Raw genomic sequence first — 19,421 nt, forward strand, 5'->3', positions numbered from 1 at the left:
TAACTGATTGATAACAGAAATTGTGTATTGGATGTATTCAACCAAACTTTTCTCAGCCCATTCCTCCACCAATAGGCATTGAGTAGGAACTACTGTAGATTGAAACATATTACTACCAGTGCTATAACCACGGATTCCACAGTGCTACTATGCTATAGCAGTTAGGGTTAGCTTCTGGGGGGGAACAGCAGAGAGAACACCATCAACTGAAGGGGTGGGACTTCATCTTGTTTCCAGAATAGAGTATTTCTACAACGGCCATTCCACAAGGTGATGATTTGACACACCTTGACAGGTGAGAGAAAGTTGGTCTTGGACAGTGAAAGTTTTTCTCGTGAAGGTCGTGTTTTTGTTCGCTGTTAGCCAACTATGCGCTTACAGCCTCAGGCAACATGATTGGACGAAATAAATCCGAAGCAAAAAGAATGCCAAATTCCATGTTCAGCCAGACTTGAGTCGGTCTGCCATCAGACTTTAAATTATTACTCTTAAATCGCATTATGAGGCTTCCAATGCTGACTGCCTGCTCCACCTTACTTTAGCCGGGGTGGGGGTGTGGGGGAGGGGGAGTGGTTCCGCACTCACACTGACTTGTTGGGTTGAAGCCAGGCATCCATGCTGCTCCCGCAGAGACCGAAGGCACCTAACTGCTGCTCTCTTTTCTGAGCAGAGGCTTTTAAAGCGATTGGCCCGTTGAGAATCTGGAGCCAATGCATAGTGTCAAGCCTCATTAATGCCTCAGCCAGGAGGTTCAGCTACATTTTCTACCTGCAAAGGTGGTGGTGCCCGGGATCAAATGATCTGGTTTAATTAAGAGCGAGCGAGAGAGGCTCTAGTGAGTAATGACCAGCGAAAGGCAGCCTACCGCCACGTAGTTCACACGCTACAAACGTTTTCCAACTTTCCATAACTTCATATCTTTAAAATAGAAGTATAAGTGTGTCTATTCATATTCATTTAGGTATACTATTTCCAATTTCAATGGAAATCTTTGAAGTTATATAGATAGAAAAATTCCTGAGATTAAGCCAATAGCAATGTATTATTAAGCTACTTGGCTAAAGGAAGACCGACCCCATGGTAAAACCTACCCCAAGGGTAACCTACACTAATGGTAAGACCTACATGCCATGGTAAGACCTACACTAATGGTAAGACCTACCCCCATGGTAAGACATACCCCCATGGTTAGACCTACCCCAAGGATAAGACCTAACATGATGGGGGAATTTCAAATTTCAATTTAAAATGCAGATAAATGAAACACATAAACACAGCAGTGACCCCCCCCCCCCAACACACACACACACCCTACTAATATGGGTCTATTTACAAACAGGCATCATGCCACAGATGTGTAGCGTGCCTAAGGTTTGTGAAAGATGGATGTAAGTAAGGCAGTTGAAGAAGGTTTAAAGATGTCCTTCCCTGGCAGTCGTCCAAAATATTACTCAATCTCGGCGGGCCTCATTAAATGGAAACATTTAATTCCACAGAAGGGTAATTAACTTCTAAACCGGCTCTTCCTTTTAAATTGCTTGGCTTATAGACAGAAACAAAGCAGGCCGAGAGCAGGCCGACGGAGAGAGGGAAAATGGGGAATTGTTTACAGGGATAACGATCTGCTATGTTGACAGTCTCTAGTATCTGCCTCAATCCACTGCATGACATGTTTGATCACACATCAACATTTCTGGATAAATCACCACCATCCATAAATATACATACACACACTCTCTTTCTCTCTCTCTCTCTTTCTCACACACACACACACACACACACACACACACACACACACACACACACACACACACACACACACACACACACACACACACACACACACACACACACACACACACACACTGTGAAAAGCAATCATGAATGTGTATGTGGGGACTGTGTGAATGTACTTTAGTCCAAAGTGTTCACTATACGACATGTTTGTCTTATTCAACGATGCAACTTGAAGCCTGGCCCAACCCAGGGGTAAATCGGTACGACCTCCATGAGAGAGTGAACTATTGTACCTTTTCTGGGACTCGAAGAGGAAACTAAGTAATCATCGAAAGTGTCAATCCCCTTTGGCAAGAAGCAAAAAGAGTATGGATTCTAGAGAAAGGAAGTGTGTTAATGGTAGATTACTGACAGGACAGGAAAAATATGAAAGAAGTAAAAACACAGATCGGAGTCGGGTTTACAGCGACGCGCACACAGACACGCAGAAATGTAGCATTCAGTTCTGAGTGTATCAGAACTGAATGCTCTCTCTCTGGGGGTTATCCTGTTTACTCTGCGAGGAGCCGTCTGGAGCCTGTGTGTGTATTTTGCAGGACCACGTACATATGTGTGTGTGTGTGTGTGTGTGTGTGTGTGTGTGTGTGTGTGTGTGTGTGTGTGTGTGTGTGTGTGTGTGTGTGTGTGTGTGTGTGTGTGTGTGTGTGTGTGTGTGTGTGTGTGTGCGTGTGTGTGTGTGTGTGCGTGTGTGCGTGTGTGTGTGTGTCTGGATGTTTGTGTGTGTGTGTTTGTGTGAGCGTGCGTACGTGCGTGCGTACTTGCGTGCGTGCATGTGTGTGTGCATGTGTTTAGTCATTGTTCTGTCTTAGAAACTGGTAGAATTTATCTGAAACACACATACTTGCATGGACGCAAACACACATACACACACACATACACAGTCCAAATAAAGATCGCATAGTGTTGTGTTGATGGTGATGATGATGACGATGATGTTGATGATGAAGATTAGGATGAAGGTGTGGTCTCCTGGTGAGGGAACATCTGTCACTCTGGTCCTGGCACAACGAGGCCCTGTTAACGCGGCTGTCTGACACCTATGTATGCTCCCCTTCGCACATCATTAACGAGGCTAAGACGTGCACGCTCACATACAGCGCTATCGAGCTAACCCTCCCCCCCAAATCACACAAAAATCTGCCACCCGCAGGCCTCAAGATAAGATGGTACTTTAGTTGTTCCCGGCGGGGAGTTCAGGAAGGATTAATTCCCTTAATTTGAATATATTAATAGGTGTGTATGTTTTAATAATTCCAATTTGTCTTCCCAGAATGGCCAGCTGCAGCTGCGTCTGGATAACGTCCAGAGAGACTTCATCGTCTTCAACAGAGAAAAGTAAGAACCACCTCCTCTCCTCCGGCCCGGTTGTCTCCACCCACTCACCGTTTTTTCACTGAGACCTGTCCTTGTTTGTGGGTTGTCGTAAGGTTGAGAGCTAAAATAGGTCTAAAGTCTTAGCACCGCATACAGTATGTATCCAGTGAAGTCATTGCATTTCCAACACTTAATCTATGAAAACTACTCTCTAGAGGCATATGTCAACATAGAAACAAGGATGAGTGTTTCATTATTATCTCGCCCCGAAGATGGATTGACAGCCAAAATAATAATATTATTGATTCTGAATTAAAATCGCTGAGTTTTTATGAATCTGGTTTGGGATGATTGGAGCTGTAGTTGTAAGCCGTGACAGATTTAACAAGGCCATATAAGACGGGGGTGAGAACAACGATTTGGAACCCGCCACCCACGCCTCAAAGCTCACCTGCACTGCAATCAACACAGCTTTGTAGATCAGCACTTTTACACCTCATGCAAGGTTTGCACATTGATTCATTTAGCTCAATTTGCTGTTTGGCCAATGTATGCTAGGAAGGGATGGAGCTGAGCAGATCATCAGCAAGCAGAGCAGAAAAATATCCAGCAACATCCATTGTGTAAAGCCTCAATTATGGTTCCACGTCGACGCAACGCAACGAGGAGTCAGGTTTTAGTGAGCCGACCAATCGCAGCCCTTGCTGCGGCGTCACCTCGATGCAGGGTTACAATTGGTGGGAGACACACGTCAGGTGCTTACGTGGAATGCAAGGAGGGTCCGCAAGGACGTCATAGGTCTTTAAACCCCCTTGCGTTGCGTCAACGGTGGGACCATAACTGAGCCTTAACTGTAGTTAGCGTTTCTCTCGGAAATTTGAGTTGCTACGGCCCACTTGGTAGGTTGGTAGACTGGTCTATTCGTCATAGATCTAGGTGGACACACCCACTTGTGATGAGACTAAGTTACAGAGCAGGGAATATTTTGAAACAGCTTGTAATGGCAGATCACACTCACAGCTGGTGGTAATATAGGTGCCCTTTCAACCAAATGTGTTCTCATAATAACATGGAACATATGCCGCTTGGCTGAAAATGCGAGGCGAACACCATTGGGGCAGCTGAGCGTAGACAGCATGGAGGGAAATGAGAATCAAAAGGGATGGACGCTTAAAAAAGGTAATCGTCTTTTGATTGTGCCATCGTGGTCATTTTGGGACACTGGATAAGAAGACTCTCTATTAATGGGATTATAAATCTAGAACTATTTTGTTCAAAAAGGCCATTCTTATGTCTACTCATGAAAGCACTGCTGTCGCTCCCATGATAGCTACCAACGTCCTCCTCATATCCCAGCTACGTCCCAGCTCATTTATTTAGCACTGTGGTCCAATTACGTTTTAATGAGATAAATGTGTATCTTGGATGCTAAGGAGCAGCCGGCTTTATTAAAAAGACGCCAATTCAAAGCAAGCTGTGAGCTGTTTGGGAGGATCACCATTGGGGCAGACTGCTCAGTGTGCCTTGTAGCCTCGAGTCTAGGGAAAACTGCTTTGAAAAGGAGGTCATGCTTTATTTGCACAGTGGCAGCAAATAGCTGAAATATAAAGAGATATTCTCATTTTATACCTTGTAGCTCCGTTGACCTAATCAAGCAAGGCCGCTGGGTTCAGGAGATCACGATCATGTGTGAAGCCATCTTGTAAGTCTTCAAGTTAGGCCCTTGTGGCCGAACCACAGTGACGCACACCACACTTGATGCATGGTGACGGACAGATGGTTCATCCACCTGCAAGGTATCTTGCGAAAGGGCCTCCCCTTTTATTTCCTAAATTTTCCAATAAAGACTTCCCAGATGGTTCAAACCATCTGGTGCAAATGCAAAATGTGCAAATTGATTTCAGAAGTGCCTAACTAGCCATTCCAATCCCCCTACATATGAAGGGGGATATAACCTGTAACAGTGTCATGGCTATGTTTACATTCCATTGCAACCTCGGGTTCAAAGCGAATAGTCGTCAGCTGTTGTCGAATGGTCTTTTTTTGCTTAGGAAGGTTCCTAACTGAGTGAAATGATCCAGAGGTATTTCAGCGGCATCCATAATAAAAGCTGTTTGAATTCTCTTAATGCTAAGGAACGATGCTTCAATGCTTCCTTACTTATCTCCTTTAGCATAGGTTACAATGGACCATTCTTTATGAAAATAAAGGAGATAATGCTGTCCCCCAGTTCCTTGCGGCACAAACATTTAAAGGGAAGCACCAACCGGCCGGGCTTTAACACAAAGCATCAGCAATACAACTTCAAAGCACAATCATCACAGTCATTTTTTAGCTATTATCTGCAAAGATTTCCAATGAGATCATAACGAGCAAATCACCCTTTAAAAAGGAGTCTGTCTTTGAAGAAAAAAGGAGTCTGTCTGTGAAGGAGTCCTTCACAGACAGAAGTTTTTTAAATCATGTTTTATCTTAATGATTAAGCATGCAGTAGTAGCTTTGTAAGTCTACCATATGCCTTTTTTGATTCGATGTTACATTTACTTTCATACAATCGTACAAATTAGGGTTCATGTGGATATATATTAGTGGACGGATAGGGTAAGTGAACAATCACTCAATGTATCATCCATTTTGTTTCCCCTTCTGTGACTAAAAGCCTACATTCCTTTTATTTCAATTTCAACCTTGTTGATGAAGTCATATTTATCTTATACATCATGTTTATATAGACTGCATAAAACAGTAAGATGGGGAAATATCCCAGCTTTCCATCTTCCGATCATGGTTTTAGCATGGCAGACCCATCTCTATAACGACCACTGTTCCATAATTACTTAGCCTGTTATTAAGTGCAGTTTGGTTCCCTTAGCACCGCCAGTGTTTGGTCCCATGCCCTTACGAGTTCTCCTTCCCATCTTTTCCATTATGCTTATGGTAAAATGTGACTTTTTGACCACCGCCCTTGTTGAGATATACCGGTTTGTATGTTGTGGATATTTACGGCCAGATAGGCACTCTAGCGATCGCAATGCACACCCAGAAGGTCACGCTTGGCTCCTGGAGGGATGCATCAACTTTTGAATCTGCAACAATATTAAGGTAGTAATTTCTGCTTTGTAGATATAATCAAGCTCAAACTAAATCAGTGTTAGAGACCACTATAGGTCTATTCAGTCTTATAAATGAACAATGTATGAACACTTAAAGGAGAAACATCATGGTGTTTTCCCAACAAGTAAACATAGTATTTGAGTTCCAGAAAACATGTTTTGTAAGCTGTTTGCTGAAATAGCTTTTAGGAAAAAAAATCTCGCCTACAGCTACTCCTCTCTGTCCCTTCAGAAAGCGCTGTTTCTGGTGTCTGTAGCTTTAATGCAAATGAGCTGCAGCCCATTGACCAATGAGCTGTCCGACTGAACCACAGCATGGAGGAGAGGGATTGTTGCTGTTTGCGGACTCCTCGAGCTCTATATCTATATGATATAATATAATAATAATAATATTATATATGGGTTTTATATAATATTATATCTAATATCACGGCCAAAAGCTATGTGCGGCTCGGATGATATTATGAATCATAATGACTGCGTCTGACGTCTCTGGCACTTCCATAACAAGTAAAAACTAGTAAAGACGGAGCTGCCGGACTGCCGGCGAAGCATCGGCTGCACTGCCGGACTGCCGCTGCTGTCCGGCCGCCGTCGAAGCCGTCCGGCCGCCGTCGAAGCCGTACGGCCGTGGCACTACGGAAGCTCCGGCGGTCCCTCCCCAACTGCCGCAGAAGCTTTCTGGCTGCTACGGCGGGTGTCCTACGGGAGCTGAAAAGTCTGGCGGGGGTAGCTTGGCGGCCGTCTGTCAGCTCTGCTCCGGGAGTACAATCCCTTTCTCCTCCATGTCTCCTCCTCCGGACTGCCGCCGATGCTTCGGTGGCAGTCGAAGCATCTGACTCGCTTGTTTGGTAACCGTTGGCGGGGTACTTTCAGAAATGCATATCTCACTCAAAAAATCATGTACAGACTTTTTTCAAAGTTTGTATGCGTCTGGGAGCCCCAGAGACCCAAATCCCAGGAAAAGTGTTGTTTTCATAATATGTCCCCTTTAAGATGGCGGTCCCTGGTATGCTCATCCTTATCATTTACAATACATATTGTTATAAAGAGCCCTAGAAAGTTAGAAAGGTTACTATATTTCTGAACGACATGCTAAAATGCTAAATTCCTCTAATGGTTAACACTATAGCACTATTGTATTAAAGCCATGACATTCTGCTGCACATGGTGCTATGGCACGTCACAGCTGTGCCCATAGTAAATGTACAATAGTTGCAAACCTATAGAGTCAGCGAAGCTCCCCCAATTTGATGACCGCTCCTGGCATGCAGAGTGGCCAATGAAATAAAACCATTTCAAATGTCCCATTTTATTTTCTTTGCTGTATGTGCATTGTTTAACCATTTCATTGCAGGAACTCCCGTAACCAACCTGTTAGAAATTATAATGTGGTCATTTAATGAACTTCAGAACACATTGCCCTAGTCATTGACACTGTCATACTTAAAAGGAATTACAGCTGTTTCAATTAAGAATACTTCTATACTACTACCAATTATCTATGCTGTTTGGGCCAGTAGCTAGGAGGCTGCTTCCGGTAGTTTGATGCTTGCTGCTTCTGAGGCTGGGGCCAGTAGCTTGGTGCCTGCTGCTTCTGGGGCCCGTTGCTTGATGCCTGCTGCTTCTCGGGCTCGTAGCTAGAAGCACGCTTCCTTCGAGGCTGGCTGCCATAGCTTGGAGCCTGCTGCTGTGGCCGGTAGCTTGCTGCCTGCTGCTGCTGGCCGCCATAGCGTGAAGCCTGCTGCTGCTGGGGCTGCTGCCTGTACCTTGATGCCTGCTGGGGCCTGTAGCTTGATGCCTGCTGCCTTTGAGGCTGCTTCTGGTAACTTCATGCCTGCTGTTGGTGCCGGTTTTTGGAGCCTGCTGCTTTTGAGCCTGCTGGGTCATATAGCTTGGAGCCTGCTGATGCTGGCCACCATAGCTTGGAGCTTGCTGCTTTTGAGCCTACTGGACGCTGAAGCTTGGAGCCTGCTGCTGCTGCTTTTGAGCCTACAGGATGTTGAAGCTTGGGGGCTGCTGCTTTTGAGCCTGCTTGGCCATATACCTTGGAGCCTGCTTCTTTTGAGCCTGCTGGGTGATGTTGCTTGGAGCCTGCTTCTTTTGAGCCTGCTCGGTCATATAGCTCGGAGCCTGCTGCTTTTCAGCCTGCTGGGTCACACAGCTTGGAGACTGCTGCTTTTGAGCATGCTCGGTCATATAGCTTGGAGCCAACTGCTTTTGAGCTTGCTGGGAGCTGTAGCTTGGAGCCTGCTGCTTTTGAGCTTGCTGGACGCTGTAGCTTGGGGGCTGCTGCATTTGAGCATGCTGGGTTATATAGCTAAGTGGTTGCTGCTTTTGAGTTTACAGCCTATAGTTAGGAGCCTGCTGCTGTTGAACCTGCTGGGGCTCTTTGGGAACAATTCCACTCTGCCAAGGAACATAGCTAGGCTTCACCAGCTCATCATAGTAGTCAGTTAATCTATTCCTGTTAGCTGTTAAGCATACTCAATAGCACGTGATACCATCCTTTTTAACTTGCCATTTTAAGAAACTCAACCATGTAGTTGACATCACCAGCGAGTAGTAGACACAACTGGAAGAAGAATAACCAATGTTTTAATATGCTCACACTTAATGTGCTCACTGATTTGACGCACTCATTGAGAGCTGATTAAGTTCTTTGTAAAATATGCAGAAATAACCTTATTAGAACCTCTATGCTAGCAATTGTGAGACACTGCAGTAAACCCCTGAGCCTGGAGCAGCTAGCAAGTGAAAATCCTATGAAAACAGAACTGTCTTAATAAAGAGTCAAGTTAGCTCAGCTGTTGAAGGTTGTTTTTGTTTGTTCTCTCCATCCGATCACATTCTTCTATCACTGGTTGATAGCTGTCTTTATTTCTATTAACGTCTTCATAATTTTTTGGAAGAGCAACTTAAAGGGGTGATATCATACTTTTCCCTTTGCTTTGGACTGTTACCTGATGTATGTATACCTGTTTTAAGTCTGCTTAGCTAGAAAAGTCTGAGCCAGGAGGAGTATTCGTGCCCACCGAGAACGCCCCCCACACCCCTCAAATGTTACTTCCGTAACAGTGTGACGTCAGACAGCAGTGGGTGGGGGTTAAGGGCAGAAGTCCCGCCTCCCGGCTACCCGCAATGTTTACAACTTCTCGGGGGAGTGAGTTTGCCGACGAGCGTCAAACGTAAAGCGTTCTACCAATCGCAACAGAGAGGGGCTTGCTGAACAATCACAGCAGACTTGGCTACTCGAGAAGGGGGGCCTTAAAGCAACATGATACAAATCAAACCGTCTCTGAAAGACGCTGAAATTGGTTGTTTAGAAATGAACAGTGTGATCATAATACGGGGTATTTTTTACTTACAGACATGTAACCCCTATTCTAGTTGAATGCCCAAATGCAATTATTAACCCTAAAAAAAGTATGATATGGGATCGTTAACAAGCAGACAAGACTTGGTGTAGTTGTTTCTTTGCTGATGTACTTCTACTTCTGCTTCTCCAGGTCAAAGAGAGTGGCAGTGGACTCCGAGTCCTCTGTTCTGTCCACGGCAGAGAGGAACAAGGCCATAGAAGACGGGCAGAACAACAACGTGGAGCCCGCCGCCTACACATCAGGATAGATCGCCTCAAGGACCCTCAAGACCCCCCGCCACCCACGCCTCAAAGCTCACCTGCACTGCAATCAACACAGCTTTGTAGATCAGCACTTTTACGCCTCGTTCAATGTTCCACTCCAACCCTAACTCTCTCACACACACACACACACACACACACACACACACACACACACACACACACACACACACACACACACACACACACACACACACACACACACACACACAGAACACGCACACAAGCACACACATGCCATTAAATACAGCAAGACACTGTGAACTTATATATGTATACATACTCGCATGCACAAGCACACGCAATACAAAACCCTCCAATAGAGCTGCAGAAACACTGACATAGATTTTACAGAAATACTGACATGGACTCTACTGAAACACTGACTTGGACCCAAAAGGAAAACCAACATGGACTCTACTGAAACACTGACATGAACTCTACTGAAACACTGACATGAACTCTACTGGAACACTGACATGGATTCTACTTAAACACTGACATGGACTCTATTGAAACACTGACATGGACTCTATTGAAACACTGACATGGATTTTAAAGAAACACTGACATGGACTCTACTGAAACACTGTCATGGACTATACAGGAACACTGACATGGACTCTACTGAAACAATGACATGGATCCTACTGAAACACTGTCATGGACCCAAAAGGAAAACCAACATGGACTCTACTAAAACACTGACATGAACTCTACTGGAACACTGACATGAACTTTCCTATAACACTGACGTGGACTCTACAGGAACACTGACATGGATTCTACTTAAAAACTGACATGGACTCTATTGAAACACTGACATGGATTTTAAAGAAACACTGACATGGACTCTACTGAAACACTGTCATGGACTATACAGGAACACTGACATGGACTCTACTGAAACAATGACATGGGCTCTACTGAAACACTGACATGGAATCTGCTGAAACAAGAACCTGGATTCTGCAGAAACTGTGACATGGACCCTTTGGAGGGCAGACATCACAGCACGAGCCCCCCCCCAGCCCCACATCTTCCCTTTAAACCCGTCCCTCACCTCCCCGTCCCTCAGCTCCCCTCCCCTCCCCTCCCTTCCCCTCCCCCTCTTCGGCGGCTGTGCGGGGAAGAACCGGGAGCCCGATGACGACGGGCCTTCTCAGGTCCTAAGAAGAGGAGTGCGGGTGACCAACAGAGGAACTCGATGTTGATTGGTTTCCAGGTGGACATGCATGCCTGCCAGTTGACTCAGACTGACACTGCAGTGCGCGAATGATGGGAGCTTTTAGAAATGGCCAAAAAACGGGGTGGGGGGTGGATGGTCAAACACGGGTGTGTCTAGGCTATTTGAGATTAAAATAAAAATACAACAGGAAAGCATAACCATATAAAGAAAACAATTAAATGAGGCCTTCTGTGAGGGGTTTTTTTTATAAAAAAAAAGGAATTTGTCTAATGTTAGACTGAAGCAGAAATATCTCAATTTATAAATGCATTGGAAACAGAAATGGGGGGGGGGGGGGGGGGGGGGGGGGGGGCTGGTCATCATAGAGAGCTTTGCACGTCAAGCTAAAAGGATAGAATGGCAATATTTCATAGGCAAACTGTTTCTCCAAATGGGTAACATTTGGGTTTTGACATGATCTCCCATAGATGGGTAGAAAACGGCTTTAAGTCAACATTGTGTTGCTCTAATAAGGTAGGATAGGCAAATAGGCAGTAAATGTTCATATGTGGTGCACTGGACCTCGCTTTTCACATGCTTCCCTATTCATTGTAGCATTTAAGGGCAAGAGAGACTGTAGCTAAAATTAGATGCAACCTTCTAACTTCCTGGGTGTGGTTGAAGCTGAGCCATCGACTAGACAGGATTCTGTACCAGCTCGAGAAAGAAAAAACCTAATTACATAATTTATTACTTGAATAGCCATGCTTTCTAATTTGGTTTGGACTTTAGATTCAATTAAGAGCAGTTCCACTGTGTTCCACCCCGTTTGTCATATCCGAGTGCATATAATGGTAGGGATTTGATTAGTGGATCTGGGTTCAATTTTGGTAAAACCCACATTTATACAATTTAGTCTATTAGAAGCTGTACAACCCATATCCTGGGAGTAGATTACCTTTAAAGTACACAAAGAGTTTCATTTCAAACTTGATTAGGTATGTTTTCCCTCCACGTAAAAAAACGAAAAGGAACATTTCTCTAAAGACATCCATTAGCCTGTCTTATCTCTCAGTAGACAAAATGTAATGTTTACTCACCATAGATAGGTTTCTAGCCCTGGTTGTTTCTTCAAAACAGACACGGTTCTCTTCTCTACGCGTAACCACACGTAAAACTTTAAACACTTTGTGTAATTAATTACTGTTGGCACTTTTCTAATCAAAGATTGGTACAAACATTTGGACTTAACCTTTGTTATATTGCTGTCTGTCATTGATTGTGATTTGATAGGCATAGCAGTGGTTTATTGTATAAGCTGTATTGCATTGTATACCAAGGGGTGCGTTCGGTTTTAAAAGCCATTTGGACAGGAGGGTAGGCTCATGGTATTTGCAAACGTTTCTGTTCATTCGATGTATCGTCTCATCCTGCTCTATAACGTAGTGGTAAGATTGCAGAAAGGGTATTTGAGGTTTGATACCTTTACCAAACCTGCTCCTTAATGAGCAGGTTCGGTAATTCATGGTATGTCGCTTGTAATAAAAGTCTGCTAAAACAAATGCTGTTAAATCGTTTACATCACACATTTTAAAATTGCCTTGCATTACGTTGTCGGGGTGTCCATAGGGTTAGACCCAACTACCCCATTTTCATCTGACACTGCTGGCCCTAATAGCAGGAACTATTTGCAAATACCATGAAATGAACACAAGGCTTTAGTGTGTTTTTGTTTTGTTCGGTTCACAGAGCAGAGCTCAATTAAAAAAAGATCAGATCTACTGTGAAGTGTTAGACTTAAGAATCTGTCTGTACAACTCTTTATGTTGCCTCATCATCCCAGTTCCTTTCCGATGTGTCTGTGTGTGTGTCTCCTGTATTCAGATAGCGTTGTGCAGACTATAAAGGCGTGCCTTAAAAAAAGAACGTATCTCATCTCTCTGATCCAACCCTGTTGATCCACGACTCTGCTTTTGTTTGTCTTAATCGTTCATTGCTTCTGGAGGCTTTTGGCAGTTTGGTGGGGGGGGGGGGCATTGGAGGGGGGGTTATTGAGTCAGAAAAGATGGAGGAAAGCAGTGGGGGGCATGTGCTTCCAGAGCTATCTTTGGCTCACTCCCAGCTAGGAAGCTCTCTGAGATAATTGCAGATTTGGGGGAAATCACCGGCAGTCCAGATAATCAGATATTATGTGGAAGTGAGGCACTGAGTCATGACGTGTGTGTGTGTGTGTGTGTGTGTGTGTGTGTGTGTGTGTGTGTGTGTGTGTGTGTGTGTGTGTGTGTGTGTGTGTGTGTGTGTGTGTGTGTGAGACAGTGAGTAAGTGTGTGCATTTTACCTTCTTTTCCCACAAAGAATATTGAGCTTCATCTGTGTGATGAAATTATAATAACATAACAATCATGAAGTCATACGATCTTAAAGGTTAAAATAAATGGCTAGATGATAATCTTATAAAACAATAATCTTATATTTTAAAAGAAAGGGTCCCACTAAATGCTTATCAATTATCCCCCCCAACATATTCCAGACAGTCTATTCATCCAACCAACACATTATTAGACGCTGCCATCTGCTGGTGACCAGGTGGAACTGTAACTAATTTAAACATTTAAATGGAAGAAAATAACTTCACACAGATACTTAGTGATCATTTAAATTGGTCACTGTGTAATTCCATTCTAGTCAAGGTTTACCTACACAACACAAGCATCCAAGTCAATCCCTTTGTCTCATAATGATGCAGTAGGTGAACCAACTCAATGAATCCATCCACTGATAAAACACCGTTGTATTTGTTTTATTTGAGGTGTTTAGATAACTCAGACTGTACAGATATTGACGTCAGTCCTGAAATCATCCTGAAATCACTGATCATTGGCTCACCTAAACCACCTAAATCAGACACACAGGCCCAATCCAATTCTACCCCTTACCCCTTCAAAACAAGGGGGAGGGGGAAGGGGAAGGGGTATGGGGTAGAAATGGGATTGGGCCACACTTCCCCCGCTCTCCCTCTCCCTCTCTCTTTCTCTGTAACACACACACTCCCAATCGCTATCTCTCTTACACACACATAAACACACACAAACACTATTATGAGGGCCCGCCAGGGACAGAATTCATACTTTGTTTTACACAAACTATCATAATCTCATATATACACCGCTATACTCACACACCTACACACTATTATATTCAGGGGCGTTTCTAGGTTTCATGAACATCCGGGGTTTAGCCTGGACGGAAAATGTAAATGCCGGCATTTTTCTTTGCATGTCATTTTTTCATAATGCTTTACCTAAAATAAACAACATATACATTTTAGTATAGCTTTAAATAGCTACCTGACTGCTGTGCTGCTCATCCCCAAACTTCTAAAGTTCCGTTCAAATTATTTCAGAGTAAAATGAATACAAGTGAGACAGACCATATATATATATATATATATATATATATATATATATATATATATTGTAGCGGGCCAGTGATTGTGGGGTTTACACGCCACCAAGTCAAATGATACACACAACACAGAGAGCAGTTCAAAAAGGTGATTTATTCAAAATAGACGAATAATTGTCACCAGGGTGGGGAAAAGGGTAATCCAGAGTCCATAGTCCGTAGTCCAGGGGTCGTCACCGGGAGGGTTCCCACGCAAGGTGCTCGGTACACAAATAATCTGTCAATGTTCAGGTTTCCTGCACTCTTTGGCCACACACAGTTCACAGAGGCTCACGCAGAGGCACTCCGTAGTAGGCTTCCCTCCAAGTGGTTGCATGTTCCCTTTTAATCCCCAAGCACTCCTGCCTAATGCACCACAGGCTTGCATTGTTAAGGGAGGCAGTCCCTGTAAAGCTTGGGGGTGGAGCCAGCATGCTGAAACATACCTCCCCTCAATCACCACCCCTCCCTGGCGTCTGCCACAATATATATATATATATATATATATATATATATATATATATATGACCAGGGGTCCTGGTCATGGTTCAATCTGGACTTCAGATTGATATGGAAGGACCAGAGACGTCCGAGAACCCGACGCAGTCGTTAAGATTCATAATATCATCCGGCGGCGCACACAGCGTTTGGCCGATTTATTATGTATTATATTTTACAGTTAGCTCCAGGACCCTCAGCCGGAGCTCCAGAACAGATGATATTATGAATCCTAAACGACTGCGTCGGTTTCTGTGACATTTCTGGTACTTCCACATCATGTACAGACTGGCCATGATCTTTAATAGGTCCGTGTCAATTCCAGAGTGAAATGACCACCCAGTATTTTGAGCCAATCTTCTGTCAGCCAATCAGGAATTGAGGAATGAAACTCACTTCCGTTTCAGTCAAACTCTCTCACACACAATACTATTCTCTCTCACACAAACTACTATATGCTCTTGCAGAAACAGCTATACTCTCTCACATAAATTACTATACTCTCTCACATACACTACGATTCTCTCTCACATACACCATACTCTCTAACATAGCCAACTATATACTCGCTCACACATAACTATACTCTCTCACATATAATACTAATAACTGTCATACATGTAAAATGAGTTTAATAGTGTGTTTGTATAAGTATAGTGGTGTATATGCGAGATTCTAATAGTGTGTGAAAGACCAAGTATGAATTATGTCCCAGGCGGCCCCTCATGCAATTCTGTCCCAGGCGGCCCCTCACACACACACACACACACACACACACACACACACACACACACACACACACACACACACACACACACACACAGACACACACACACACACACGCACTTTTGACTTTTAAATCTTCTCAATTGCAGCTGGAAAATGTTGAGGGCAGGAAACAAACTACATAACTCCTCTACGCCATGTTATACCGATGTTGGATCACACCTGCTTTGTGCATTCAGAGCATTGTTGTTGCACCGAGTGAAAAAATGTGCTGCTATAATCTCTGTTTTTTGGAAACATTTAAAATGCCATTGTAACCCATTTACGAACACAGCCGAAAAGGTTTCTTGCAGTCGTAAGTACCATTTATACGAATGACTGGACTCACATCATACACAATGTCTCTGGATTTCTTTCCATTATTCTATGAAAATCGAATTAAATAACTAGAGTCAATTATATTGGTAAATTGTTAGTAAAATTTAATTAATATGTTAAACCAATATGTCGGGGTTCAGGGGACACCACATTCTAGGTGTTGCTCTATGCTCTCAGTCTGTGTGTGTGTGTGTGTGTGTGTGTGTGTGTGTGTGTGTGTGTGTGTGTGTGTGTGTGTGTGTGTGTGTGTGTGTGTGTGTGTGTGTGTGTCTGTGTGTGTGTGTGTGTTTGTGTGTGCATGCATGCGTGTATGCATTTGTGTATAAGTGTGTTTGTGTGCATGTAAATGTGTGTGTGTGTGTTTATGTGTTTGTGTGTGTGTCTATGTGTGTGTGTGTGTGTCTGTGTGTGTGTGTGTGTGCGTGCGTGTGCGTGCATGCCTTTGTGTATGTGCGTATGTGTGTGTGTGCATTAGTATGTGTGTGTATGTGTGTCTGTGCGTGCATGCCTATGTGTGTGTTTGTGTGTGTGTGCATGTGTATGTATGTGTATGCGTGCATATGTATGTATGTGTGTGCGTGCATATGTATGTGTGTGTGTGTGACGCGTGTGTCTGTGTTCATGCGTTTATGCCATAAAACCAATCCAAGTCATATCTCATCCCAGCTCGGTGTCATCTTTGTTTCTGGGAGCCATGCTCATAACCTGGTGGTGCTAAAACAGACCCTCCAGGTGACAGACCCTCCAGGTGACGGGGCCTCCATACCAGGGGCTGGGGATCCAATGCGATGGCCCAGCAGGCTGCAGCCGCTGGCAGGCTCCTGAATGGAGCTGCTGCTGCTGTCTGTGCTGCTAGGTGATTCATTGTGTCTCATATTCTCTTCTTTTTTTTTTGACCTCAATAAAATATATAATATGAACGTGTGTGTGTGTGTGTGTGTGTGTGTGTGTGTGTGTGTGTGTGTGTGTGTGTGTGTGTGTGTGTGTGTGTGTGTGTGTGTGTGTGTGTGTGTGTGTGTCTCTGTTCTTTTACTGACTGGATTAACCTGTGTCATTTTGAAACCCATGCTCTTGTGTGATATACATAATACAAAATGAAAGACCACATCCAATGAGTTGCAATTTATATTTATTTCAAGAATCAACACACCTCTTTTTTGACCTGCCATCTCTGGATTTTGATACAACAGTAAAAAAAAAAAAAAGAATAAAAGTTACAAAGATAAATACAATAAAACCACCACTTCGGATCAGCCAATAAACACCCCATACCCACCGCACCCTCTCCCTTCCTGTCACATCTCCACTCGTATTCTCCTCAACAAGGCCGACAAAACACATCAAAGGTCCCCCGCTGTTGGTTGTGAGCACACAGTGATCCTCTGCCTAAACTAGGGTGGACAGGAACAACTAAATAGAGGTCTGGAGTTCTCCAATTTACTTGCATTTAATACACAATTGACCCTGGAGAGCTCGGGGAGGCATTTGGCAAAAATACACAATATCCTGTAGAAAACAGAGATTGTTTTAAGACTGAAATTACATTTTATTCCATGATAGCAGAATATTTTAAACCGTCCAAAAGGGAGAAGTACAACCTGATGATGATGAGACTAGAAGCAAGAAGTGTTTACTTACATTTGTTATAATAATCCATCAATTCTTGTTTGGGGGCTAACTCTTGGGGAGCTAATTAGGACATGAAAAAGAGTGTATAGGACCATGGACCATGTCGCCTTTGAAGCCCATGCAGGCCCACGCGCCCTCACAACACATGCTGCTCCCAGACCCCACACAGCCTTCAACACACCACTCACTAAACTACAATACAACAGTCACGATGCCACCTAGGGCCAAACAACGGTACTACATGTGATTACGTTTGCTAGTGGAAGGGGTATACTGTTTATTCAGAATGCTTTTTTTTTCAGACGTCAGGCAACAAACCCACGGGTTGACAATGGAACCGGACTGGGATGGAAGAAGCACAGCATCGCTCTGAGATAACCAGAATCCCTTTTCCTTAAGAGAGCCCACCTGGTTCGCTCTGTTGCCAGAACAAATGTAACGGTATGGAGTTCAATGGCAAAGGAGCTGTCCTTAAAGGGGTGTTTGAAATCTAGGCTTGTCATGGAAAAACAACATTGCATCTGGCCGTTTGAATATTTTCTCTGAAACATATAGTGACACAGAAAAAAATGGGCATTTGTGACCAGTGTTTTGGTTCACCTCTGACCTCATGGGTGTTTTATCTATCCAGGACGCGGGACTTGCTCCCTGGGCCCTATGAGGGTTGACTGTCCACAGGAAAAGGAATACTGTTCTCCTCCGAGCAAAGGTAGCATTTGGACAGGTAAAGGCATGAGGATTCAGTGTTTCGCTATTCTTTTAACTAACCCACCCTCCCTCCCTCCCCTCCCACCACACTCCCTCCCTTCCCTCCCGCCCCTCTTCCCCACTTGCTGCACTTGTGTTCCTGCTTGCACCCCCCGTCTCACGTTTTTTTTTCTAACAGACATTTAGCTGAGGGATGTAATGTTGGAGCGGCCACCAGGGGGCACCATGACACGTCGGCCAGCGGGCCTGATGGGGATGTCATCTGGAGTAGTTGGGCCTGGAAGAGAGACAAAAAGAGAGAGAGACAGAGAGAGAGACAGAGAGAGAGAAAGAGAAAGAGAAAGAGAAAGAGAAAGAGAAAGAGAAAGAGAAAGAGAAAGAGAGAGAGAGAGAGAGAGAGAGAGAGAGAGAGAGAGAGAGAGAGAGGGAGAGGGAGATAATATAAGACAATGCAGTTCAAGAACAACTGATAGAATAGGGACAGTTCTGTGCATGTTTACACTACAAGTGTAGTTTAGGCCCCTATATCTGCCTGTATTCCTTGTTTTTTTGATAATGATAATGATACTATGATGATTTTTTTATCAGAGACAAAGACAGGAGCTGGATTCTTAAACTTTGCTGACAGTTTTGCTCTTTAAGTTCAACCCGTTTCTCCCACCGGATGTACACTGTGGACAATAACGCAGACTCACAGCCCTATCTCTGTTCTTTATTGATGTATGGCGTGTTTATACGAGTGCTGCTGGAGACTGCACAATCAACTGACTGCATAGCGGCATGCTTTTAGTATTTTCTGCAATGAAGACGCTCAATTAAATTGGCTTAGGCAAACCGTACACCAGAGTATACTCCGTCTTTGTCGTACATATCAGATGTCATGTACACACACACACACACACACACACACACACACACACACACACACACACACACACACACACAACAAGAAAAACACATAGGCACACGCACAAACACACACACACACACACACACAACCATAGAC

At 44.0% G+C, this 19,421-nt stretch overlaps 2 protein-coding genes across 3 annotated transcripts in view; one reads left to right on the forward strand and one right to left on the reverse strand.

The window, feature by feature from the left end:
* Window positions 1-9,851, forward strand: part of stk32a (serine/threonine kinase 32A) — a 21,286-nt gene extending 11,435 nt beyond the window's left edge. The window contains exons 5-6 of the mRNA XM_056594758.1: window positions 3,068-3,132; window positions 9,734-9,851. Of these exons, the coding sequence (XP_056450733.1) occupies window positions 3,068-3,132; window positions 9,734-9,851 (183 nt within the window). The remainder of the gene's footprint in view (window positions 1-3,067; window positions 3,133-9,733) is intronic.
* Window positions 9,852-17,193: 7,342 nt separating this feature from the next.
* dpysl3 (dihydropyrimidinase like 3) overlaps window positions 17,194-19,421 on the reverse strand; it is a 35,158-nt gene continuing 32,930 nt past the window's right edge. Inside the window, exon 14 of one of the 2 annotated variants that reach the window (XM_056595023.1) lies at window positions 17,194-18,692. In XM_056595023.1, coding sequence (XP_056450998.1) covers window positions 18,598-18,692 — 95 coding nt within the window. In that variant the 3' untranslated portion in view covers window positions 17,194-18,597. The remainder of the gene's footprint in view (window positions 18,693-19,421) is intronic. The other variant, XM_056595024.1, reaches the window with a different exon arrangement.

Source organism: Gadus chalcogrammus, chromosome 7 (assembly GCF_026213295.1).
Source record: "Gadus chalcogrammus isolate NIFS_2021 chromosome 7, NIFS_Gcha_1.0, whole genome shotgun sequence".
Lineage (NCBI taxonomy): Eukaryota > Metazoa > Chordata > Actinopteri > Gadiformes > Gadidae > Gadus > Gadus chalcogrammus.